Below are 27,293 nucleotides of genomic sequence, written 5' to 3'. Positions count from 1 at the left end.
TCACAAGTTTGAAGCCAGCCTCAACAATTTAGTGAAGCCTTAAAACTTAGTGAGACCCTGAGCTAGGGATGCAGCTCAGTGGCAAAGTGCCCCTGGGTTAAATCCCCAGTAACCACCCCCACCCTCACCCCAAAAAAAGTCAGATCCCTTTAGTCTTGTTCTTACTTGATTATCAATGACTTCTACTTAAAGGGTGGAGTATACACAGTATTTTTTTTTTTTTTTTGTATATGATAGTTTTAGGAGCTTTGGGAATTACTGCAAAATAAAAGCAAGTGCCAAATTTACCCCCATTTGGCTTCTTCAATTTAATTAGAACCCCTTTCATGACCCCATTTCAGTATTCTGAAGTTCAAGATTTTTTTTCCTGGACCTGAGTGGGAAGAAACATCAGTTATGACAGTAGTGCCCTAAAACTGGTTCATACAGACTTGAGCTCATTGTTAACAATTAAATTGTGTACACTTACAATGAATTATATTGTTTAAAAGATAAGGGCTAAGGATGTAGCTCAATGGTAGAATGTGAACTTTGCATGCTTAGGCACTGTTTTCAGTTCCCCAGCTCCGAAGCCAAGCAAAACCAGAGAAAGATAAGTAAAAATGTAGGACTTTTTACTTCCTAATGACTTGACTACTTTTTCTTCCACTTCACTACTTTTTTTTTTTTTTTTTTTAATACTGGACCTCACTACATTGCTGAGGCTGGTCTCATACTAGTGATCTTTCTGCCTCAGGTTCCCAACTGGCTGGGATTACAGGCATGCACCACTACCTCCAGTACCAGGACCAGCCTACTCTTGACATTCTTTACATTTGCTGTGCCTGTGTGGTGTAAGGGCTACACAGCTCTGTGGCTGGTGCATTTCTCTTAACAGCTCCACGTTCAGGGAGGGGTATTCATGGTGAGGGTATTTACATAGTCTTGAAGCTGATAGAGATTTTAATTGAAAAAAAATAATTTATATATAGGTGAAGAACAGAATAACAGTAGATTGCATAAAATATGCAATGAAAATTGCCAGGCAAACTGGTGAACACTTGTAATCCCAGCAATTTAGGAGACTTGAGGAAGGAGGATTGCAAGTTTGAGGGCAGCCTCAGCAATTTAAAGATACCGTGCCTCAAAATTTTAAAAATAATTTGAAAAGAACTGGGGATTGTAGCTCAGAGGCAAAGCACCCTGTGTTCAAACCCAGTACCCCCCTCCAAAAAAGTAATATAATTAACATTAAAAATGTACGTAATAACCAGGTGTGATGGCACATACCTGTAATCCTGGTGGCCCAGGAGACTGAGGCAGGAGAATCACAAGCAATTTAGTGAGACTCTACAACTTAGCAAGACCCTATCTCAAAATAAAACATAAAAAGCGGGGAGGAGGGTGGCTTAGAAATGTGGCTCAGCAGTTACGCACCCTGGGTTCAAATCCTTGATACCAAGACAAAAAAAAAAAAAAAGTATATAATGCAAAATAGGACTAGGATGTGGCTCAGTGGTTGAGTGACCCTGGATCCAATTCCCAGTACCAAAAAAAAAAAAGAATACATTTTACCATTTACTATTATTTATGGATTATATGCTCTAGGAAAACTTATAATCAACACATGTACACAGAGGTGCACACTTTTTCCTCTGGGAAGGCCCTTGTTAGACATTAACCAGGCAGCATCAGCTCTTCAAGAAAGATGAAGTTCAGCAGGTAAATTAAAAGCAGCTTTTTTAGGAAGTCATAATGGATACCAAAATTGCCTTTATATGAACATAATCTGCTAAAATCAGTGAGTATTCTTGCTGGTACTAATTTGGTTTAGTGGTGTTAAAATGTTTTGTTGCCATTTAAATTAGAAACTCCTCCAGCTGGAAAGAACCAGAATTTCAACAAAATGATATACAGACATTTCTACTGAGCCTAAAGAATCATGGATATGGCATAGAAACTGAAGAACATTATTTATTTATGGCTATGACTTACAAAAAGTGTTTTTTCAATAAAATTATTGCACCACCTGTAATTCACCTTAGCTTAATATTTTTGCCTTTAAATTCATTGACAAGGCACATGACGGTCAAGTCAAGGGTAATATTTACTTGCTTCATGAATAACTTGACCTGCTCAGGTAGACTGATCACTATCTAATCTGCAGGGAGCCAAAAGTTGAACCCCTTCATCCAAAAAAATGGCTTCTAACCCAACCACCCCAGTGAAGGAAATTACAAGATTGCACCATGGTTTTTTTGTTTTGTTTTTCTTAGGTACGGGGGGATTGAACTCAGGGACACTCAACCACAGAGCCACATCCCCAATCCTATTCTGTATTTTATTTGGAGACAGGGTCTCACTGAGTTGCTTAAAAATGCCTCGCTTTTGCTGAGGCTGGCTTTGAACTTGCGATCCTCTTGCGTCAGCCTCCAGAGCCGCTGGGATTACTGTCGTGTGCCATCATGCCTGGCTTGCATAATGGTTTTTAATCACCTGATACATATTTCAACACAAACTCTGTCTCAAGGTGCACAGATGATCTCTATACCTAGTGTTAAATTAGAAGTATCAGACCCTGGTTTCCTACTGTGTGAAGTTTTATAAATCCATAACCCAGAAATAATACACAGAAATAATCAAGGTCTGTATCTTATCCACAAATATACCAGATCCCTTATTCAATGAAAAATTCCCCCAAATGGACAATGAAGACAGCTATGTGTTCTAACCAAGGAGAAAAAAAAAAAAAATCATTTGTGAAGTAGATAGTTGTTCAACTAAGATCTCAAGCCAGGTATGGTGGCACATGCCTGTACTCCCTGTGGTTTGGGAGGCTGAGGCAGGAGGATCGAAAATTCAAAGCCAGCCTCAACAACTTAGTGAGGCCCTAAGCAACTTAGTGAGCTCCTGTCTCAAAACATGGAAAAAAAGGTGGGGCCTGGGGATATGGCTCAGTGGTTAAGCACCCCTGGTTTAAATCCCCAGTACCAAAAAAAAAAAAAAAAAAAAAAAATCTCAAAAGGCCAATGAAAAATCCAGTTCTGATGTATGTGTGTATCATGCAAAGAGTGGAGAAAAAGCAATTTGGGTCCATTATATAACTGCCGCTTTTTGTTTTTATTCAAGGTGTCATAAAACTGAGTTCTGCAGTTGAAGGTACGTTTTTAAAACCACAAAATCGATAATGTTTTGCTTCAAGGTTGCACAGCGTGGCCTGTAGCTAGCAAGCTTCCGTGGCAGTGGTGTTTGACGCCATGTTCGAATTGCCAACTGTCGCCATTCCATCTGTGTTTCTCCTCGTTCTGGTCATGTTATGCCACAAGTCTCTTGGCCCTCCACAAGTGGCGTTAACACTGCCCTAAGAGGGTGGTGGCATTTCGAAAGCATATATGTCTATTTGTATTCCCTTGTGTGATAGCCTCTGATCCAGTGCTCCTCAGGGACGCCCTGGCTCTCCAATGGCCTTATTGGAGGCTGAATGTAGAGTTACATCAGGAAGCTTTGCCCTGGCCCTTTCAGCCAGGCCTTCCTTGTCTAGGAAAGCCTTGGCCTTTTATTCCCATGTAACAGACGTATTTTCCAGAAAATATGTGCAAGCGTTGTTAAGGCTTCACAATAAGAAAACTAGATAGTGAGGGCATTTGCTAATCTCAGGATTGGTTTTTCTGGGCAGTTGATCCACAAGACAAGTGTTGTCTAGTTGGTGAGTGGCAGTTCCCTTTACCAATGCACTAGAGAACCTGAGGAGGAAGAGGGATTTCAAGAAAACAGGAAACAGACCACACATCAGGGCATTTTGCTGAATAATTCCCCTAACTGGTAAAAATATCTCATTATCTGCAATAATTAATTGGTTATTGAAATACAATTGATCTCCTTACCTTCCTAGGGACTTTACAATCAGAAAGGCAGAAAATGTGTAATTTCCTCTTTCTGTGAGTTTCTGTGTTTGTTTTGGTATATGCGTGTTGTGTGTGTGTGCGTGTGTGCGTGTGTGTGTGTTTTCTCGTTTATCAGGAGTGTATTGTGCATGCTTTAGGGGTGTATTCATCCTCGCTTAATCAGGGCAGACTGCTTGGAAGAGGTGGGGGCTTTCGGGTAAGTTTTCCAACTTGAAAGAAGATGTACCTTGATGAATGAGCAGCCCATGGAAATGGGGAGTGGAAAACCTGCAAGGGGGTTGATGTGCTGAAGCCAATGGCTAGACTCAAGCCAAGGGATTCTGAGTGCTGAAGTTTGAAGGTTGAAAGATGAGAGAAGAGCTCAGCAATGTATTCATGGAATCCACAAATCCAAAGTGGAGTACCATCACAGTCTACAAAATCAAGTTGCAAAGGCAATATTTTTACATTCATGGCTGAAAATATGCTGCTGCTCTAGACTAAAAAATACCATAAGGGATGGGGATGTCATTCAGTGGCACAGCCCACACTTAGCATGTGAGAGGCTCTGGGTTCTACCCCTTGCACTATTAAAAAAAAAAAAAAGGAGAAGGAAAAGGAGGTACAGATAGTGGTGTTTCAAGGTAGAAAGAGATGAGGATAGAGAGAGAGCTTGTTTCTGCTAGGCCAAGCAGAAATTCAAGTTCTCTCTGTACATCAAAATGGAATTTTATTGAAAGACTCTCCCATGGTCTGCCTAATGGAAGAGTCGTGGAAATCTAGCAGGAGCAAGAACTGACCTTGCCTGCCCAAACTCCCAGTGGCAACTTCAGCTCCACATTTGTTAATTATCTGTAGAATTACAGATAACAGTTGGTCCACCCTGGGCTGTTTTAATGTTTTATCAAGGAACAGCTTTGAAGTCATAGCTTTACTTTGCCTGCTTGGATTAAGCACACTATTCCACTTGCAACAAAAGAACATAAAAACAAACCAATTATTATGTTTTTTTTTTTTTAAAAAAAAAACACAAGACTCTGTATAAAAAAAAGCGGGGGGAGCGGGCTGGGGATGTGGCTCAGTGGTTAAGCGCCCCTGGGTTCAATCCCTGGTACCTAAATAAATAAATAAAAAGTCAGAAAGCCAAGAGAACATTAGATTAAGGAAAAATGAGAGCAGATATGACTTCCCAGAGAAATGCCCCACAGCCTCTGGCTGCCTCCCTCTTGACCTTTTCCAAGTCCCTGAGGATTTAAAGAAAGAGTCCCTGGTTAGTAGAGGTCAGGGCAACTTGCTGCTTAAGCATCTTTTTGGCAGCTTATTGGCTGAGGGTGTCAAAGCTTGAAGGCTTGGGAGCATGCTGTGTTATAACTGTGTAGAATATATGTGTGCAGTGGTGGTTTGGGGCACAGTTTTGGGATGGGGTGTGTGTATTCAGTGCATGCATTCTCAGTGCTTCTACTAGAATGTGAGACTCTGGCGAGCATGCTCAGTGGAATGTGTGTCTAGAGCACTATCTCTGGATGAGCAATCAAACCTCAGGCTAACTGCTCAGCTAATTACTGTACTTACTCAATTCCTATATTACTCTATTATATACTCTATGTCTGTGGAAGGCAGCTTCCTGATTCTCTGATCTTGTCAAGGAGCATGCACATCTGTGGAAGGCAGCCATTGCCAAGAATGAAACCTCTTTACTTTAAAAATGACTGTTTTGGATTACTCTAGAACTGTAAAAATAGCATTCAAGTTTTAGGTAGGTTTTTCTTTTCTTAAAAAAAAAAAAAAAACACCTCTGAAAATCATAAAAGTCAACAAAGATTCCACTTGGTATTTCCTATGGAGAATTTGTCAAGTAGTTTGGTATCTTCCCTCTCTCTAAAGCAGGGGTGCCTCCTTCCACATCTTTCATCTTCATTGAGCCTAAAGAAAAAGCCACGTTGATCACAGTCATGGTAAGGTTAAAAGCGAGATGTCATTTGAAAGGCTTAAAATTGTTGTACTTCAACAAAAACACAACAGGGTTCAAATATTTTGCAGTGAAGATATTTGAACAGGAAATAAGTTAATCATTAATTAATTATTATTTATTAGTTGTTTTATAATGTTTTATATTTTATATCATGTTTATTATTTTGAAAAAAATAACTGCAAAGTCTTATCATTAATACTGATTAACTCTCACCTCTAATTTTAGATTAGTTCCAAGCCGTTTGGGGGGAAGGGGAGATAGTTGGAGCAATGACATGGAGAGAAAAAAACATCCATGGGAAGAATTCTAGAACAGAATCTTCAAAGTAATCTTCTTAAAAGGGATTTTCTGTCTTAAAACTGGAGCTGAGAGAAGGTGGCAGGGTGGGTGGGGTTGCATATACTTCCACATGTAGAATCAGAGGACCCCCTTATCAGGGTAAGTGGAGAACTCAATTGAGGCCTGAGTCAGAATTGCTTTCACATCCCACAGGCAACCATTTCTTGGAGGGGAGGAAGTCCAGCCCCTGTGAGCTCTTTGTCCAATCAGCAGGGAGCATTTAGACTTCCGGGAAGCGCTGGGCATTCTGGGAAACAGCCTCAGAGCCAGACAAGATGGGAAGCGGCTGAGGGAGGCTGCTGTAAACCGTGGCTACTGATAGTGGGTATGTTGTTATGAGGCTCCCCTCAAAGGCACCCTGCTGATGCCTTGTAGGTGAGACTCCCAGACTCCAAAATGACATCAAATTCTTTTAAAGCCCTAAGAAAAAATGAAGTTTGACTCTACAGGAAAAGCCTCAGTTCTTTAAAAATAGGAACAAGCCAGGCCCGGTGGCACACGCCTGTCATTCCAGCGGCTTGGGAGGTTGTGGCAGGAGGATTGTGAGTTCAAAGCCAGCCTCAGCAACTTAGTGAGGCCCTGAGCAATTTAACAAGACCTGTCTCAAAATAAAACATAAAAGGGGCTAGGAATGTGTCTCCGTGGTTAAGAGCCCTTGGTTTCAATCCCTGATACCAAAAAAAGAAAAAGAGAAAAAAAAAAAAACTGAAAGATGAGCCTAAGGAAATGGGTTGGATGATAACATGAGCTCTCCAAGCCCGTTTTCTCCTTCACTTCCACCTTGCCTAGAGATGAAGGGGACTTCAGTCAGGCAGTCAAAGAGAAGCTTATGAGAGCTGCCAGAAAACCTATCTATGTGTCCATAATGGACAGTGTTGATTTTATAAACAAAACCTCCCATGGACATGTGGAAGTTCTCTTCCTTTTTCCTACTTGTGATTCCATTCTGTTTAGATAATTTTTTAAAATTTAATTTTATGTTTTTAGTTGTTGATAGAACTTTATTTATTTATATGTGGTGCTGAGAATCAAACCCAGTGCCTCACACATGCTAGGCAAGCGCTCTACCACTGAGCCTCTACCACTAAGCCACCACCCCAGACCCCTGTTTAGATATTTTTAAATGACCTTTTTGGTTCATCAGTAATGGCTCCTGAGTCACAATCCCATCAGAGCAGGGAACTTTGGACAATTGTCATATCCAAAGTCATGTTTCCTGTGGCCTCATGGTCCCTGATACACCAAAAGAAAAGATTCCTCAAGTATAAACAAAATAATTGGTTGTGGTAGTGCATGCCTATAATCCCAGCAACTCCAGAGGCTGAGGCAGGAGATCACAAGTTCAAGGCCAGACTCAGCAACTTAATGAGGCCCTTAGCAACATAGACCCTGTCTCAAATAAAAAGGGCTGGGAATGGGTACCAAAAAACAACAACAAAAAAATCTATTTTCCGTAACATGACATGCAGTATATCCAGAAATCCCCCAGATAAAGTTAACATTTTTCAAACATTATGACAAAAAATACTGATGTTGTTCCTTCCATAGATAAATTTTGCTCTTGTCATCATGTCTTTTTTTTTTTTTTTTTGAGCAAAGCCATCTGCTCAGTGTGTCAGGGTAGACTGTGGTAGATCCATATAGCTGATGGGCCTGCTTCTAGTGGTAAATTTAGAATGAAGTTTTGACGTTTTTACTACTGAAAATCAAAACATCTTTGCAGATCTTCAAGCCAGAGAGCTGACCGAGATAGGGTAGGGCTGTCTCCCAGGAAGGAATTCCTCCCTTCCACCCAAGTGAAAGGCAGCAGTGTCAGGAACATAAAAAGGAATATTGTGGAAACTGAAAACAAGACTCAAGAAACTTGTTTCTGCAAAGAAACCCAGACTTCCTGCTTATAAGGGTAACCTAAAAGCTGGAACACTAAACAAATAAATGCTTTCTTCTCGAGTGCATTTTCACAGAACTTGTCTTAGGCTTTTGCTAATATTTTCCTATTAAATTGTAATTTCAGGGGTTGGGGGTGTAGCTCACTTGGTAGAGCGCTTACTTGGCATGCATGAGGCCCTGGGTTCCATCCCCCACTGCTGCAAAAATAAATAACAAAAATAAAACTAAATAAGTAATAACATTCCTGGAAGAATTGAGAATTTATCAGATATGATCATCCCTCAGTATCCATTTGGTATCTATTAGATAGCAAAATTCCTGGATACTCAAATCTGTGATATAGCCAGGTGTGGTGGTGCATGCCTGTAATCCCAGTGGCTCAGGAGGCTGAGACAGGAGGATTGCAAGTTCAAAGCCAGCCTCAGCAACTTACTGAGGCCCTGAGCAACTCAGTGAGACCCTATCTCTAATTAAAATATAAAGAAGATCTGGGGCATGTGGCTCAGTGATTACACACCCCTGGGTTCAATCCCCAGCACATTCATTTCTAAACATTGAAGTGTGTGTGCACGCGCATTATAGCACATGCACACACTCTCGCGCACACACATTTCAATTCACCATTCATTAAATCCACAGATGTGGAACCTGAGGATATGGAGGGTCCACTGTAGCTTCCTAAGACTAGGACCTTCCTGAAATGGCAAACATGGAGCCATGTGGCCCAGAAACTGGAAAAAAATGGTGGAACAATGCCAAGGTTCATCTGGTCCGTAGTCTTTCTGGGTGATGTCCCCCCTGCAGATTGGATGGCCATTGGCAGCATTTCACAGCTCTGTCCCAGTTTGGGTTTTTGTTTTGTTCTGTTCGTTTTGTTTAAAATTTCTCTTTTCCTATTCTTCCCTGGATCTCTTCACCCTGTAGTAGAAAACATGCAGGAGGCCTGCAGACAACAGAAAACCAACCATGGACTGAATGAGTCTGGCAAATAGCTGCTATTTGCTTCAGCATCCTCATCCATGAAATGGAGCTAGCTGTTTCTCAGAGCAGCTGTAAGACTGAACATGGTGTGTGGAGTGCAGTGGGTGCACACTAAGCTCTTTTTGCTCTTTTCCACTGTCGCTTTCTCCACTGCTCTCCTGGCCCTGCTCCCTCTTTCCAGTGTCCAGAGATATAGCAAACAAATGATTGGTCCCACTAGGATTATGTTGTAGCACACTATCAAACTTTTCTCTTTGGGCAGAGCCATAGACAAGACTAGGTAGCCTGAACCCTAGCTTTTCTCCCTTGAGAGAACTTAGGTGATCCTCATGTAGCTCCTCATGTGGAATACAACTCCTGATCACCTTGGTAATCACAGCATCTCTGTGTAGAGGAAAGCAGCTGTCCCAGAATCCAGGCACCAACTAGCCCAGTTTAGTATTCAGATCCAAGAAATTTGTCACCTTACCTGCTCTTCCAGTCCAGGAGATTGGGAGAGAGGAGGGTTTTCAGGATAGTGCAACAAAGCAGTAGTTAAAAAACGATCTCACTGATACTAACAATGTTTTATTTAAAAAGTGGTTCATACTTCCACAGTGGTCATGAGCATGACGTCTGTCACTACTTCCCTCAACAAAAATACAGAAAACAAGCCAGGCATGGTGGCACACAATGTAATCCCCGCAACTCAGAAGGCTGAGGCAGGAGGATCACAAGTTCAAAGCCAACCTCAGCAATTTAGATAGACCCTAAGAAACTTAGCAAGACCCTGTCTCTCAATAAAATTTTAAAACGGGGTTGGGGATTTGTCTCAGTGGTTAAGCACCCCCCAGGTTCAATCCCTGGTATGGGGAAAAAAAAAAAAAAAGAATATGGAAAACCAGCTGGGCACTGTGGCACATGTCTATAATCCAAGCAGCTCAGAGGCTGAAGCAGGAGTATTGAAAATTCAAGGACAGCCTCAAAAAATTAGCAAGACTCTGTCTCCAAATAAAAAATAAAAAGGTCTGGGTATTTAGCTCAGTGGTAGAGTGCTCTTAGGTTCAATTGCCAGTACCAGGAAGAAAAAATAAATAAATGGAAAAAGGAGAATTGAAGTGAACATAACTACAGCTAAACAGGGAGAATCTTTTCATAAATCTGTGAACTTGTATCACCTAAAACTAATAAAATCGGTGCTGAATAAGCAACCTTCAGCACTAGCAACAAATTAGCATAAACCAGAAAACAGTTTCCACCCTCAAAACACAAGCTGCCCTTTACCATACTCCCTGGAGCAGGAAATAAACCAAAGACAAACTGTAGAGGAAATCTTCCATTTTTACTCATTGATTTATTTTCAGAGTGCATATTTTGGTATCTGCATATTTGTTTTTATTATCAGTTTACTAGAGGTTTTCAGTGTAAACAAAACTTTTACTCTAAAAGAACAACCAATTCTATTAGGTTGCATAAGAAGAAACCAGGTTTTAAGAATAATGCTCTAATTAGCAGACTTTGAAGCCAACTTCATAGTAATATCATATCTAGCATTTCAATCCCAAACTCTGGCTTTTACATTTTCTATCTAAAAGTGTAGTCCAACCTTCCTGTTAACTTTGGAACTGGCCATAATTGTGACAACCACTGAAATCACTTGATGCCATGGCTTGGGGTATGACCCTGGAAGTCACACTCTCTTAAACTATCACATCCGTTAAAGTTAACTGTAAAATCCATTTTTGTGTTGATTCTTGTGTACATTTGGTATTCAGCTAAGATGCTTGCATGTCTAAATATTGCCACAGCTGTATATACATTGTGGGTTTTGTTTGGTTTCACTAAGAAGCCAAAGCATTTTTATAATAATATGTGAATGACATGCAAAATCAGCTGCCGTTCTAAAAGCTTTTTATGGATGTGAAATGTTTTGAAAATAAGATTTTTCAGAGATTTCCTAGTTTTTACCAACACATATACTTAAGTGAAGACTGAAAATGACTGGGGGCATTGCTACTTAGTACGGTGTTTCTTGAAACTGTAACACATAGAAGCAAGTTTTACTTCCTTTGAATCCCTCTGTCTGCCATGATTGATTTTATAAATGGCTGCCTTCCTCAAACATCAACTCCTAAAATTGAATTTGGAACACAGTATATTGGAGGAAAGTATAAAATAGTGGAAACCGCATTCTAAGTTTCAGGCTTCCTAGTCAGAAACTCCTGTGAGTTACTCTCAGCCAGGTGGTGGTACACACCTGTGATCCCAGTAACTAGGGAGGCTGAGGCATGAGAATCAAAAATTCAAGGCCAGCCTGGACAACTTAATGAGACACTATCTCAAGACAGAAAATAAAAAGGGGTAGGGATGCAGCTCAGTGGTAGAGCACCCTTGGATTTAATTCCCTAACCACCCCCCCCCACCAAAAAAGTGAGTTAATTTCTGAACCACACTTTCCTCATCTGCAAAATGGGAATAAAGCTATTTAGTACTTCAACCAGGCATGGTGGTACATGCCAGTAATCCCAGCAGCTCAGGAAGCTGAGGCAGGAGGATCACAAGTTCAAGGCCAGCCTCACTAAGTTGCTGAGGCCCTAAACAACTTAGCAAGACTCTGTATCAAAATGAAAAAATAAAAAGGGTTAGGGATGTGGCTCAGTAGTTAAGGCCTTATGTTCAATCCCTGTATTAAAAGAATTAAATAAAATGAGACAATGTTGATAGGTATAGTGAATTGTCTATCTATATAGAGTGCTTAGGTACTAAACAGTTCACATAGTAATCAAAAGGGCAGAGTATCTCACCTGCCAATTACATAATCAGACACATTTTGAGACCCACTTTGTGACTGTCCAATTTTGTTCTTAGGAAAAGACAGTTACCTTAATAAGACATAAAAGTAATTTAAGACATATGAAAATATACTCAAGATAACTCGTGTAGACCCAGTCACTGTGTCATCTCTGGAAGTGTGTTCTGATTTGATCTCTTGGGAAAACAAAAATCTATAATTAGTGAGGGTGAGGTATGAGAGACAGCTTCTGAAGACTGAGAAAGCACAGGGACAGTATGGATAAGGGACTGTGTGAATAACCCAGGAAGGATTCCCAGGGGAGGTGAGAGCAGTGATAGAGGATCAGTAGAAACTCGCCAAGTATAGAGAGGCTGGCAGGGCTGGGGGTGTAGCTCAGCGGTAGAGCACCCCTCTAGCATGAGTGAGGCTTTGGTTCAATCCCCAGCACTGCCAAAAAAACTGGGGGTAAGGGGGTTGACAACTACAGGCAGAAGCCACTGCGGGTGTCAGGTCAGGGAAGCAGAAACTACCATAGTCCCCCTTTATCTGTGGTTTTGCTTTCTGCAGTTCCAGTTACCTATAACCATCGTATAAAAATATTTAATGGAAAATTCCAGAAATAAACATCTCATAAGTTGCACAACAATTCTGAGTAGTGTAATGAAACCTGGCACCATCTTGATCTGTGCCTCCCAGGACATGATCATATTTTGTCCATCTCAGGAAGCAAATCCACTGTTCTGGTATGACAGGACTTATGTTCAAGTAACTTTTATTTTACTTAATGTCCCCAAAGCAGTCATGATGCAAAGGATGCATGGAACATAGAACATGGAAGGACAGATTAACTCTGATACTACATAGCAACACTGCAGGGTGTATAGAAAAAGACAGATACTAGAAGGTTCTATACTCTGTAAGGTTTGGGGCATCCACCCGTCTATATTATAAAGGCCCCAACAAGGAATTTGGACTTTGTCCTTTAGGAGAATTTTTCTAAATCAATTAAGTTTTTTAGTTTGTTTTTTTTGTTGTTGTTGTTGTTTTGGAGACAAGGTCTCATTCAGTTGTTTAGGACCTCACTAAATTGCTGAAGCCAACTTTAAACTTTGATCCTCCTGCCTCAGTCTCCCATGTCACTGGGATTACAGGTGTGCACCAAAGTACCTGGTGCCTTTGAAGATTTTTAAACCAATGAATGAAATGATCAAGTTTGTCTATTCAAAATATAACTCAGAAGGCAATGCAGGGAGAGAATCAGAAAGTGTTTGGATGAGAGGCAGAAAATCCAGTGATTATTCAGGAAGGACTGTGAAGACCAGGCCCAATTCGCAGGATGAAGGGGTTTGGATTCATTAAATGACCATTTAAACATAGCTATGAGGCCTAGGAATAGGGGTTTACAGAATGAATATTGCCAATTTCTTCCTTTTTGAAGATTATAACTCAATATAAAAGGGTTATATTGCAAAAGAGAGTCGGATTACACATAAGAGAATTGTTAGCAAATAAGCCATTGCAGGATGGAGAAGAAGGCCCCAGGAGGTTGATCCCAGCCAATCATCTGCCCTCTACATGGGAGGCCACACCTACTGCTGCCTGCTTAAAAGGATGAGGAGGCTGCATGCCTGAGGGGAGCATTTGAAGACTGCCAGGAAGGTGGGATTCCCATGCACTGACAAAAAATCAGACAGACCCGGGACCAGTTTGCAAATAAAACTTTCTGTGGTCGGCAGCAGGCTAGATTATTTGGTCATTTTACTTATTTTCGGTTGTAGTGATTTCTGTGATTATTACACATTCCAATATCCCTGTAAGGGAAACCAGAAGTGGCTCTTTTTGTATATTCCTCAGCGTGCCTCCTGTCAGATAACGGTTAGAAAACTGCATGTGCTTTAAAAAAGGATATCATTAAATTGAAACAGGAAGTGGGAAATTTAATATTTTATAAAGATTAGAATTATTTTGTTCACCCTGAAATAAATCTAGCTGTACAAATACATGTCAGGGACAGTCCCTCAAATCCCAGAGACCAAGATCATTAGGCAAGAACATAATATCTTTCCAATTACCTCATCTCATGCAGTTGGCTATAATAGCATAACTCAAGTTAATAATCCATGAAACAGTTTGCATAAAAATCATAATGTAGGACTTAGTAGGACACAGAATCAGAGAACTCATGCAGGGCTTCAGGCAACGTTCTCAACATAATTAACATATGTCTGGATTTTATTCATATCATGTCAGGATATTCCACAGAAACAAGAAATTGAGAGACTAGCAGTGTAGCTCAAGCGGTAGAGTGTGTACTTAGCATACACAGGGCCCTGACATCCCCCCAAAATTCACCCCCCCCCCCAATTAAAAAAAATTAAAACTTGAAGAAGTAAAGCAAAAACAACATAATTAGGGGCTTGGGATGTGGCTCAAGTGGTAGCGTGCTCGCCTGCCATGCGTGAGGCACTGGGTTCCATCCTCAGCACCACATAAAAATAAAATAAAGATATTGTGTTCACCTAAAAAACTAAAAAAAATAAACATTTAAAAAAAAAAAAAACTAGGGCTGGGGATGTAGCTTAGCCATAGAGTTTTTAGCTATCATGTGTGAGGCCCTGGGTTCAATTTTCAGTATTTATTTAATTTTATATTATTTTGGTACCAGGGATTGAACCTAGAGGGGCTTAACCTCTGAGCCACAGCCACAGCCCATTTATTTATTTATTTATTATTTTTTTAGTTGTAGATGGACACAATATCTTTTATTTATTTATTTATTTATTTATTTAGTGCTGAGGATTGAACCCAATGCCTCACTCATGCAAGGCAAGCACTTAACCATTGAGCCACAACCCCAGCCCCCATTTATTTATTTTTTATTTTGAGACAAGTTCTCACTAAGTTGTTCAGGGCCTTCCTAAGTTGCTGAGGCTGGCCTCAAACTCATGATCCTCCTGCCTCAGCCTCCCAAGTTGCTGGAATTACAGGCATGGGCCACTGAATCAGGCTCTCCAGGATTAAAAAATAATAATAATAATAATGGGTCAAGAAGGAATGTCCAAAAGTATCTTTTAATCTTGAGAGAGAAAGAGAGACCTCAAAGTTTTAAAATACAGAAAGGAATTTTATTTGGATAGTACATAGTATCTGTCTTTTATTTGGAGTAGATTATATTATAAAGAATATAAAACATTATATATTAGAAAAAAATCAATCTTTAATCAACATGACTTTTTAAAAAATGCATATAAAAATACAAATTATAGTAAGGGGTTGCCCAAAGATTACTTGGTTTAAAGAAAAAAATTGGGGGAGGTTGAGGAGGAGGTGTATGCCACTAATTCCAGTAATTCAGGAAGACTACAGGTTGGAGGCCAGCCTCAGTAATTTAGCAAGACCCTGTCTCAAAATACAAAATGCAAAGGGAAGGGGATAGAGCTCAGTGGTAGAGCACCCCTGGCCTTAATCCCCACCAAAAAAAAAAAAAAAAAGTCTCGAAAATACCCATCTAATAGCATTGTTCAAATTTCTTGTGTGTATCCTGACAGTTATTTTCTGCATATATATGCAATTAGAATTATGCATAATAGATATACAAACAAAGTCATTCTAACTTATTCTATAACATGCTCCTTTCATTTGGCATTTAATCTTTAGTCTCTATTAGGGTATATAGTCATCTCCATCATTTAATGACTATAAAATTTTGTTTTTCTGGATGGCCATGGTTTATTTAACCATCAGTTTATTTATGAAAATTCAAGAAACATTTAGTATTTTCAGAACACAAGTCCTTACTCTGGATTCATGATTAGACTCTAGATGTTCTTAAACCATCTGAAATTATAATCAGAATTTGCATTTGTGGCGTATATAAAAATTATTTCTGGAGAGGAGGGTCTATAGATGTCAGCAGATAAACTAAGGAGTCAATGACCCAAAAGCTAAAAGAATATCAAAATTTGTAGAATTCCAAATTCAATGAATTTTTAGAAAACAGGATTAAATCAGTTATGGAATAGTGTTTCTCAACTTTTTAAAAATCCAAACCACCTTTTGGTATGTTATGCATACATATACATAACCACCCCTGGCAAAAATCACCACCTTCCACTCTGACATTCTGATAAACTCCCCTACAGGAAACATGCTAAGCAACCCCCCTTTCCTCCCTATCCCCCTCTCCCCTTCACTCAATCACAATGGGAGTCATTCACAGTCGACCTGGAGCCAAAAAGATTTGGTTGGGCTTTACTTTCAGTCATTATAATATAAAAACAAGTAGATGTTTAGTTTTCCAAATGTAAAATTATGTTCTGAGAGAATTCCACCTCTAATAAGATGGCAGGCTACGTGATATAGACAAACTATCCCACTGAAAACTAATAACATCACCATGAGAGAACACACAGACAACTTAGGACAGTTCTTAATGATCCTCTGACTATCCCATGGTGTGAAAGTGATAGGCATTCTGCAGGAACTATGCTTTGACTTTTTAATGTGGATCTTTTCCTGGGCTAGTGATGAAGCCTGATTCTCCCTGATTGGGGCAAGTCGACCCTGAGGGGAAACACCTGGTCCTCTGCAACGAGCTATGGGAGATGTTGGGTAAGTTAGGCGTGTCCAGTGTACTTTCAACTTCAGATATTTTCAATTTATGATGGGTTTAACAACACATAACCCCATTGTAAGTGGAGGAACATCTGTATACGCACACATTTCTTAAAAATATCAAAGGTCTAATGCCTAATGCGTAGTAAGGTGTTACTGGGAAGCAGTAACCAAAACAAAGAAGGTGCTTCTGTCCTGAGGGCATTTGCTGATTTGGTTGATCATAACTTTGTGTTCTGATGGTCTCTCCCAGTAGGAAGAAACAGATAGACTTTAAAGCCCAAAGTTTGCCCAAGGGAATGCCTAAATGGAAAATCACATCCCATAAACCTGGCACCTGAAAAAAATTATAACTTCCAGGTAAGGATTAACCAGCAGAAGGTAACCACTTACACATAAATCTACTTCCTACCCATCATTGCAAAAAAAAAAAAAAAATAGGAACAAAAACAAAAATACCTTTCTTGTACCAAGGTGGAAGATTATTCATTCAGAAGAGGTTTTAACCTTGTAAGGCCTTCATTCCCTTCTGCAGCTCCAAAACCACCTGAGTGGTTCCAGGGCCCATACCCAGGATGATGTTCTCCTGCAGAAAAGGGGTGGTTTTGTAGGCCACAGAAAACTTTTCAAAATAAGTCTCCAAGGAAAGTGATCTGCTCACCATAAAAAATGACCAAACATACAAGGAAAGAAGGCACTGTGAATGAGAAGTGAGTAGACCCAGCATGGATTAAAATGTTAGAGTGTTAGAATTGCTGGCTGGAGGCATAGCTCAGTGGTAGAGAGCCCTTTCCTAGCATGTGCAAGGGCCTGGATTCAATCCCCAGTACAGCAGTAATAATAAGGCAAATGTGCTTATGTATTAAGAAACAAAACAGAAGCTTTAGAAGATGTGCAAGGAATGAGAAACTCTTTTAAAAATGATTAGAAGATTTTGGAGGAAAGGAACAGTCTAGAAATTTTTGAAAATTGAAATTTAGCTGAGTACATTGGCTCCCCTGTGATTCCAGTGACTTCGAAAGCTGAGGCAGGAGGATTACAAATTCCAGGCCAGGGGCTAGGGCTGTAGCTCAGTGGTAAAGTGCTTGCCTCGTATGTGTAAGGCACTGGGTTCGATCCCCAGCACCACATAAAAATAAAGATACTGTGTGTTCATCTACAACAAAATAAATATTAAAAAAAAAAAAATTCCAGGCCAGCCTCAGCAACTGAGGAAGACCCTGTCTCAGAATAAAAACTAAAAAGGGCTGGGGATGTGGTTCAACGGTAAAGTGCCCCTGGGTTCAGTCCCCAACAAAACAAAACAAAACAAAAATCACAAGTTCAAAGCCAGCCTGGGTGACTTAATGAAGCCTTGTCTCTAAACAAAATTTTAAATGGTCAGAGATATAGCTCAGGGGTACTGCACTTGCCTAGCATGTGTGAAACCCTGGTTCCAACCCCAATACAAATAAGTAAACAAATAAATATTTTGTGATAAAGCAGAGCTCCCAAAAGAGTAGAGAGAAAATGAAATAGAGTATACATCAGAAGTGATAAAAGATAGACACCAATCCACATTCAGGAAGCTCAACAAATCCCAAAGAAAGAATAGAGAAGGAATTAAGACTGGACAAATCCTAGTGATCATCAAAGGAGCTGGAGAAAAAAAGACAAATTAACTTCAGGGAACCAAGAAATAGACAGCATTAGAAATCAGAAGAGAGTAACCTCAATGTTCTTTTTTTTTGGCACCGGGGATTGAACTTAAAGGCACTTGACCACTGAGACAATCCTCAGCCCTATTTTGTGTTTTATTTAGAGACAGGGTCTCACTGAGTTGCTTAGCCCCTTGCTTTTGATGAGGCTGGCTTTGAACTCGAGATCCTCCTGCCTCAGCATTCCAAACTGCTGGGATTACAGGTGTGCACCACCACACCCAGCTAACCTCAATGTTCTAGAAGAAAATTACCTCTAACATACAAGGTTTTAGCTAATGAAAATGTTCTTCCACAATGAAGGTAAAATAAGGACACATACAAAGATTGCAGGCCACAACTAAAGAAAATTACAAACTACTATATTTTAGGTAGAGAAAAAGTGAGCCCAGTGAAAGATCCCTGATGGTTTGGGATGTGGTTTGAATGTGTCCCCCAAAGTCTCATACTGGAAGCTTGGTCTGCTGTGTGGTGAGGAGAGATGGCAGAACCTTTAAAAAGAAGAGCCTAGCAATGGGTAATTAGGTCTTACCATTTGATCTCCTCCTTGTACATGTAGCCAGTTCCTTTTCCATTTCTCTGCCATGTTGTGACATAGTCAGGGGGCTGTCTCCAGAAAATTAGTGCCATGCTGTTTGGACACTTCACCCACCAGAATTGTGAACCAAATAAATGTCTTTATGAAACACCCAACCTCAGGTATTTTGTTATAGCAACAGAAAATTGGACCAAGATATGCAAGAAGAATGTAGAACAATGAGCATTGTGAATGTATGGGTAAGGACGAACAGGCATTAATAGTGTAAATCAATGAAAATGAAGTTTGGTGATTTTTTTTAAAAGGCAGAATTAAAAATAGGACTCAAGGTGTGGCTCAATGGTAAAGCATTTGCCTGACCTATGTGAGGCCCCAGACTCAGTTTCCAGCATAGGAAAAATAAATAAGTAAATAAGAGTATAATCACCACACCATAAATCATGAGAAAACATAAAGTGTTATAAATGCCTTATATTTTCTAAAAGGAGGTTAGGGGCATTGATCAACTCTAGATATTAAAAGTTAAACATGTGGGTTATCATTTCTAGACTAACCACTAAAATGAATGAAAAAAAAATGAATAATTTCTAAACTTGTAAAGGGATACCTGTGCTTTAGGGAAATGAGATATGCCTAAGTGAAATACATATTTTAAAAGTAATTAAACAAATGGGTCAAATCAGAAACAAACAATAGTATGGTAGGTAGAAATTCAAATATATCACTATATTACATTAAATATATATTGACTAAATGTTTCTATTAAGAAAAAAATCATTCCATATATTTTTAAAAAACTATGATTCTTCTGAGAATTTCACCTTACATAAGGACACAGAAAGGCTGAAAGCCAAAAAAGAGAAAACATATACCATGTGTATAAGTCTGAATAAATAGGTTATGCTATAATAACAAAACCAAAATCTCAGTGACCTAAAACAGCAAAGGTGTACTGAATGTTCACTCAAAGTCAGTTCTGATCCTCCTCCTCCTCCCACTTTCAAACAGTAAGGATTAGAAAGTGTTCTAGTTTCTATTTCTGCATTATAAGTTGCCTTAAATCTTAGCACCCTGAAACTACTATTTTATTTTGCTCACAACCCTGTGGGTCAGTCAGCTAAAGGTTTATCAAGGAAGATCTCCCGTGGGGTGTCTTATGCATAAACATTCATACTTTGCCTGGGGCTACAGTCATTTGAAGACTCAGTTGAGCTACATGTCTAGGATCACCCCCTAGAATCGCCCCCTCACATGGCTGCCAGAGGATGCTGGCTGTTCGGTGAGAGTTCAGTTGGAGCTATGGACCAGAACTCCTATATATGGACTCTGCAGCGTGGCAATATCAAGGTAATTTTCTTCTCTGGTGGTTGGCTCACAGAGTAGTTGTATTAGTCAATTTTCCATTATTGTAATGAAATATCTGATGCTGGGTAACTTAGAGAGAAAAGAGGTTTGTTTAGCTCACAGTTTTAAAAGCTGAAAGTCTAAATATGATAGTGGCAACTCTGGCAAGGACCCCCTAACTCTATCACCTCAAGACAGATGGCATCACAGTGGTGGGAACATATGCAAGAGGGAGAGATTACATTGCCAGACAGGAAGCCAAACAGCCTAGGGAGTAACCAGGAATATCCTTTTATAACTTCCTTCTTATGAGAAAAAAGTCCAATGAAAGCTATCTTAATCTCTTCTAAGAACAGCATCCTCCATGAACTGAGGACTTATCACCAGGTCCTGCCTTTTAAGGGTTCCACCACCTCTTAACCTAGGCACACTGGGAAGCTAGGGATGCAGCTTCTAACACATGAACCTCTGGTGGCAAACCACATCCAAACCATAACACAAGACCCCACCCACCATGAGACTGAACCTAGAGCCTCACACATCTGCATATTTACTCTATCACTGAGCTTCCTGCAGCCCCCAGCAGTAGATGGCAAACATGGTAACTGTCTTCTCTCAGAACAGGCTCCCAGCAGAATCAGGCAGAAGCCTTTCCTGACTCAGAATCCCCTCCATGCATCCTGTTGATTACAGACAAGTCCCTAAGCATTATCCACATTGATGGAGAGGGTCCTTGGTCCTCATCTCTTAAAGGGAAGGCCACCAAAGACTTTCAGATATGTCTTAATTGCCAAAAAAGGGAATAAAGTTGACATTCTTCAGAGATGATATAATGGTCTACATGTAAGTGCCAAGTAAACTATTGATAAATTAAGATTTGTTTGAAATTTTAGAAAGGTTTCTAGTATGCAATTATTTTTTAAAAAAATAGTTATAACTTATATTTACCAACAACAAATACAAGATTAAATAAGAAAAGTTTTTTATGAAGTATGTAAAACCAAATATAATAAGCATCAGGAAGACTTCTCTGGAGAAAATTTTAGAACTTTATCGAGAAACATTAAAGAAGAAATAAATAAATGAAAAGCTATATCTTCTTTATGGATATGAAAACTCAAAATCACAAATTGTAAAAATGTCAGTTTGCTTCAAATTGATCTATAAATTCAATGCAATCTCAAAAAAAAAAATCCTGACAGTCTTGTTAAGTATTTCCAAAGTGCAATATATAGCCAAGACACTCTTTTAAAAAAAGGCAAGAGGAGACTATTTTCCTCATCAAGCACCAAGACTTATAATTAGCCTATAGTAATGAGACATGTGGTGTGGACACAGGGACAGGGCAGTGGCCCAATAGAACAGACTAGAGAGCACAAAAATAGTCCCATGCACATACGGAAGCTTGAGAGGCAGGTTTGAGATCAGTGGGGAAGGGACAATATTATAGTAGATGGTGCTGGCACAAAGGGGTATTTATTTAGAAAAAATAAAATAAAATAAAATTGTTCTACGCCTTTGTATTAGGGTTCTCCAGAGGAACCGAAATAATAGAAGACAGAGAAAAAGAAAGAGGGGAAAAGAAAGAAAGAGGGAGAGAGAAAAGAAAGAGAGAGAGAGAAAGATTCATTTATTATAAATAATTGGCTGGAACAATTATGTAGGCAGAGAAGTTTAATATCTACAGCCAGCAAGTGAGGAACTCAGGATGGTCAATATGTAGTGAATTCATCAGCTTTCTATCACTGTAACAAAATGCATGAGAAAATCGACTGAAAGGAAGAAAGATTTATCTTGGCTCACAAATTCAGAGGTGTCAGTGCGTGGTCGCTTGACTTTGTAGCTTTGGGCCTTTGACAAGACAGAACATGATGGCAGTGACCACATGGTGGAACAGAGCTGCTCTCCTCAGGATGTCCAGGAAAGAGAAGCAAAGAGAGAGAAAAAGGCAGAGACAAAATGTCCCCTTCAAAGGGCTCCTGAAGTAACCTCCTTTCTTCATCTAGGTCCCACCTCCTCATAGCACCACAGTCTGGGGACCAAACCTTTGGCATATGGTCTTTGGGGAGCATATCACATCCTCAAACCATAACACGTAGTTCCGATCTGCAATTGTAGCCTGAGAAACAGGAGAGCAGAGGGCATAGTTTGAGTCTGCTGGCCTGTAGGCTCAAGACCCAAGAAGATCAAATGCTTCAGGCTCAGTCTGAAGACCAGAGGAATGGATGTCCCACCTCCACCCGTCATTCAGGAGTGCCCTCAGACCTGGCCCTTTCATTCTACTCATGTGTTCGACTGGTTGAAGGAAACCCACTCACATGTCAGCTTCACTCAGTCCACTGATTCAACTGTTACTCACTTCAGAAACATCCTCAAAGACACACCCAGAATGTTTGACCAAATGTCTGGGCGCCACATGGCCCAGTCAAGTAGACACATAAAATGAACCATCACAACCTTATACTCTATCCCACATAATCAATTCTAGTTGAGTTTAAGACTCAAATATAAAAAGCCAACAATAAAGCTTCCAAAAATGATAAAGGGTTAAGAAAAGGTTTCTGAAATAAAATACAAGGAATATGAAATTTTTTAAAAAACAAGTCCCACATTTGCTTCAAACTTGATCCTTCACAGAAGAGGAAATCAAAATGTCCAGAAACTGTTAAAAAGAAAAAAAAAAAAGGTGCCTATCCCATTAGTAATTCAAATTAAGTAAGTTAAAACCACAGTGAGATATCATTATATATATACTTGGCTAATAAAAATTATAAAATGTAACAATGTCAAAAGTTGAGAAAGGGGGTTGGGCACTGTGACACATGTCTGTAATCCCAGTGACTTGAAAGACTGAGGCAGGAGGATCGAAAGTTCAAGGCCAACCCTAAGTAACTTAGCAAGACCTTGTCTCAAAAAATAAAAAGCGGTGAAAGTTTTTTAGAAAGAAGTGGAATAATAGAAATTCTCATTCCCTCTTTTGGGAATATAAATTGATACAAGCATTTTTTTTTGAAAATTATTTGGCATTATGAAGAAATTCCCAACCTGCAATTCAGAAATTCCCTGGAAAAATCCCTTTTTCTTGTGTGCCAGAATGCATGGACAAGAATGATTATGAGGGGCTGGGGATGTGGCTCAAGCGGTAGCGCGCTCGCCTGCCATGCGTGCGGCCCGGGTTCGATCCTCAGCACCACATACAAACAAAGATGTTGTGTCTGCCGAGAACTGAAAAGTAAATATTAAAAAAAAAAAAAAAAAAGAATGATTATGATAGCATTGTTTAAATATCTATCCCATGACTGGAAACAGCCCATCAGAGGACTAAATTGAAGTTTATTTTAAAGCTTTTAATTGGCTTGGATGTTGTTTTGTTGTTGTTGTTTTGGGTTTGGCTTTTGGAGGGTTTTCGTTTTCAATACTGAGGATTGAACTCAAATGTGCTATATCACGGAGCTCCGTCCCCAACCCTTTTAAATTTTGGACAGGATCTTACTAAGTTCCCCAGGAATTTGCAATCCTCCTGCCTCAGCCTCCCTAGTAGCTAGGATGACAGGCTTGTGCCACCATGCTCAGCTTTTAATTGACTTTATTATTTTATTCTAATGCCAGGCTTCATTCCATTTAGCAGAATAAGTGTTCCTATGAGCAAGAGTAGAGAATGCTCATTTCAGACAGAAAAGAGTTAAAGAAAGCAACCCAAAAATCTTGTATTTTAAAGCTACTTTCCTTTTAAGGATGAGATAAGACAGAACAATAGAAAAATAATTGTTTAACATAGGATTACTTTAGGTTACTATTTTTTTGTGAAAGAAGTAAGGCAAAGGGAATTTCATTATGGTGCTAATTTAAACTGCCTGTTTGAGAAATAAATTTGTCTGTTACCTTTCTAAACCTAATTTTTTTTTTCCTAAACCCCATTTCTTTTTTCTTTCTTTTTTTTTTGGGGGGGGGGGGTGTACTGGGGATTGAACTCAGGGGCACTGAACCACTGAGCCACATCCCCAGCCCTATTTTGTATTTTATTTAGAGACAGGGTCTCACTGAGTTGCTTAGTGCCCATCTTTTGCTGAGGCTGGCTTTGAAGTCATGATCCTCCTGTCTCAGCCACTGGGATTATAGATGTGCACCACTGTACCGGCTCTAAACCTCATTTCTTAAAAGGACAGATAAATAGATGTTTCAGCTTAATGATGTGGAACTTCAATGTAATTCCATTGATTTTTAGACTGGTCTGTTGGGACATAGTGAAGGATTTTAGACCAAAACAATGTCCTCCTGTAATTTTTATTTAAGAAACTTAAATATAGCCAGGCATGGCGGGACATGCTTATAATCCCAGCAGCTCAGGAAATTGAGGTAAAATGATCCCAAGTTCAAAACCAGCCTCAGCAACTTAACAAGACCTTGCCTCAAAATAAAAAATAAAAAGAGCTGGGGATGTTGCTCAGTGGTTAAGCACCCCTGGGTTCAATCCCCAGTACCCCGCCAACCAAAAAGAAAAAAAGAAACTTAAATATACATCTATAGTTAAATGTATTTTTATTGTATTACTTTTAGGCAATGAAATTTTTGTATTTTCATAAGCAATGAAAATAGGTGTGTCTATAAAAATATACACGAATCTACCCACAACACTAAGTAAAAGAAACAAAACCTGAATATATTTTATATATATATATATTTTTTTTTTCATTAAACATAAGTATCAACACGTATAAATAAGCTATATTGTTTAAGAATGCATGCAGAAATGGAAAAACTAATTTTTAAACAGCAAGGAAATAATGGCAAACATTAGTAGAGTGGTTCCTTCTGGGCTGGGGAAGAAGTTATCATAGGGTACAGATGTTGGGGTGCCAGTCAGCTTTCCATTACTGTGACAAAATAACGGAAACAAATCAACTTATAAAGAGGAATGTTTTATTTTGTCTCATGATCTCAGAGGTTTCTGTCATCATAGTTTGACTTCCAGCCTACAGCAAGGAGAACATGAGGGTGGGGAGCACATGGTGGAGGGAGCTGCCTACCTGCTGGCTGCTGGAAAATAAAACACAGAAAGGAAAGGGCTGTGGTCCCGATATCCCCCTCAAGGCAAGCTCCCACTGATCCAACTCCCTCCCACTGGGGCCCACTTCTCCAGGGTTCCACTCCTATTAGCAGCACAGGCTGGTGACAAAGCTTTTAACATACATGGGCCTTCTGTTACGCTTATGCAATTCATAGCAGGAGGTGTGAACTGAGGGCTTCTAGGGGTGCCGACAACATTTTTTATCTTGGCCTATAAGGCAGCTACAGAATTTATTTGTATTCTTTAAGAATATTTTACAGATCCCAGCAGCTTAGGAGGCTGAGGCAGGAGGATAGCGAGTTCAAAGCCAGCCTCAGCAAAAGCAAGGTGCTAAGCTACTCAGTGAGTAGCTTAGACCCTGTCAGTGCTTTAGACCCTGTCTCTAAATAAAATACAGAATAGAGCTGGGGATGTGGCTCAGTGGTTGAGTGCCCCTGAGTTCAATTTTCCTGGTACAAAAATTAATTAAAAAATATATTATTAAAAACACTGGACTCACATTCACCTGCTGTGTTTGTCTGCTTTAGAGCCAGTTGATGTCTTCCCTGGGCTCTGAAGTCCTATAATGTCTCTAATGTGTTCTTCTTGAGAGCCTATTAAAATATTAGCAATAATACACTAAAAACAATCAATAAAAAATTACTAGTACCATCAGGCACAGCAGCACAGGCCTATAACCCCAGCTACTCAAGAGGCTGAAGCAGGAGGATAGCTAAGTTTGAGGCCAGCCTTGGCAACTTAGTGAGACTCTGTCTCAAAAATTTGGCTCAGTGGTAAAATGCCCCTGGGTTCAATTCCTAGTAACACACACGCATGCACACACACACACACCCACGCACACACACACACAAAAGTTACTAGTATCAATGAAATATTAGAGCTTTTTTGTGTGTGTGAGATCATGTAATTCTTTTAGAGTTAAAATGTTAATGTTATTGAGGTAGAATTCACATATAAAATTCCCAATGCATACAACTCAAAAATTTTTTATTTTATTTATTTGTTTATTTATTTATTATTGATACAAGGAATTGAAGCCAGGGATGCTTTACCACTGAGCCTCATCTCTAGCCCTTTTTTTGGTTGTTGTTTGGTTTGTTTTAAACTTGGAGACAGGACCTTGCTAAATTGCCAACACTGACCTTGAATTTCCCATCTTCCTGCCTCAGCTTTCTGAGTAGCTGGGATTACAGGCATGCACCACCATGCCCAGCCAATTCAATGATTTTTTAATAATTTCAGAGTTGTACAATCAACACCACAACCTACCATTAAACATTTTTTTTGGGGGGTGGGGGGTACCAGGGATTGAATTCAGAGGCACTTGGCCACTAAGCCACATTCCCAGACCTATTTTTGTATTTTATTTAGAGACAGGGTCTCATTGAGTTGCTTAGCACCTCGCTTTTTGCTGAGGCTGGCTTTGAACTCAGGATCCTCCTGTCTCAGCCTCCCGAGCTGCTGGGATTACAGTTGTGTGCCACCTCACCTGGCTCATCAAACACTTTTATCTCCCCAATTACCAGTCACGCTCCGCTTAATTCTAAATCCTGGCAACCCCAAATCTACTTTCTGTCCCTCAGAATTAAAATCTGTGCTTTCGGTTTAATTGGCTTAAACTAAAGCAAACTATTTTCCAACATGAATTGCTTGAGGTTGCCTGGAATCTAATCTCCAGGAAAGTAATTTGCTAATTTAGCCTATGATCATTTTTTCATTTGGGCACGGTTTGAGTAGTGCTATCTTGAAGAACTTGACACATAGGTAGCAGCCACCTCCCCCCACCCAGAAATGCTCTTCACTTGAAAAGTTCTCTTGTCCCCACCATTACCCACCCCGCCCCCAACACACACAATTTCTAATGGGGTATGATGACAGAAAGTGCCCATTCAAGAGCTCATAGTCTTGGCCACCTATATAAACAAGTGGAGTGTGCCCATTCTTTCCACAGTTTGATCTCAGTAGATGTGGAATGTGGCAGTCATATGATCAGTGGGCACAAGCTGTCTGGAGTTAAATATCTTTGAAGTAGGACAGGAAGCTTGGGAGACAGGAACAAAGAACCATCTCACTAAATTGCTGAGGATGACCTCAAACTTGTCATCCTCAGGCCACAGCCTCTTGAGTTTCTGGGATTACAGGTGGCACCCAGCGAGTCATCTCTTTAGAGACCTATGAGATAGAAATCATTGTTATGGAGTCTGGGGAGAGGGT

The 27,293-nt window shown here is 39.8% G+C and overlaps 1 protein-coding gene across 14 annotated transcripts in view; it reads left to right on the top strand.

Annotated features, from left to right (window-relative positions):
* Positions 1–27,293, top strand: part of Dlgap1 (DLG associated protein 1) — a 362,352-nt gene that overhangs the window by 227,834 nt on the left and 107,225 nt on the right. For 6 of the 14 annotated variants that reach the window (XM_027942933.3, XM_027942936.3, XM_071602436.1 and 3 more), the window contains one exon: positions 3,109–3,138. The exons of the other annotated variants lie outside the window; for them this stretch is intronic. In XM_027942933.3, coding sequence (XP_027798734.2) covers positions 3,109–3,138 — 30 coding nt within the window. The remainder of the gene's footprint in view (positions 1–3,108; positions 3,139–27,293) is intronic. 14 annotated transcript variants of the gene reach the window in all.

This window comes from Marmota flaviventris, chromosome 16 (assembly GCF_047511675.1).
Source record: "Marmota flaviventris isolate mMarFla1 chromosome 16, mMarFla1.hap1, whole genome shotgun sequence".
Classification (NCBI taxonomy): Eukaryota; Metazoa; Chordata; class Mammalia; order Rodentia; family Sciuridae; genus Marmota; species Marmota flaviventris.
The sequence above is the reverse complement of the archived record's forward strand: the minus strand, read 5'-3'. Positions and strand labels throughout refer to the sequence as shown.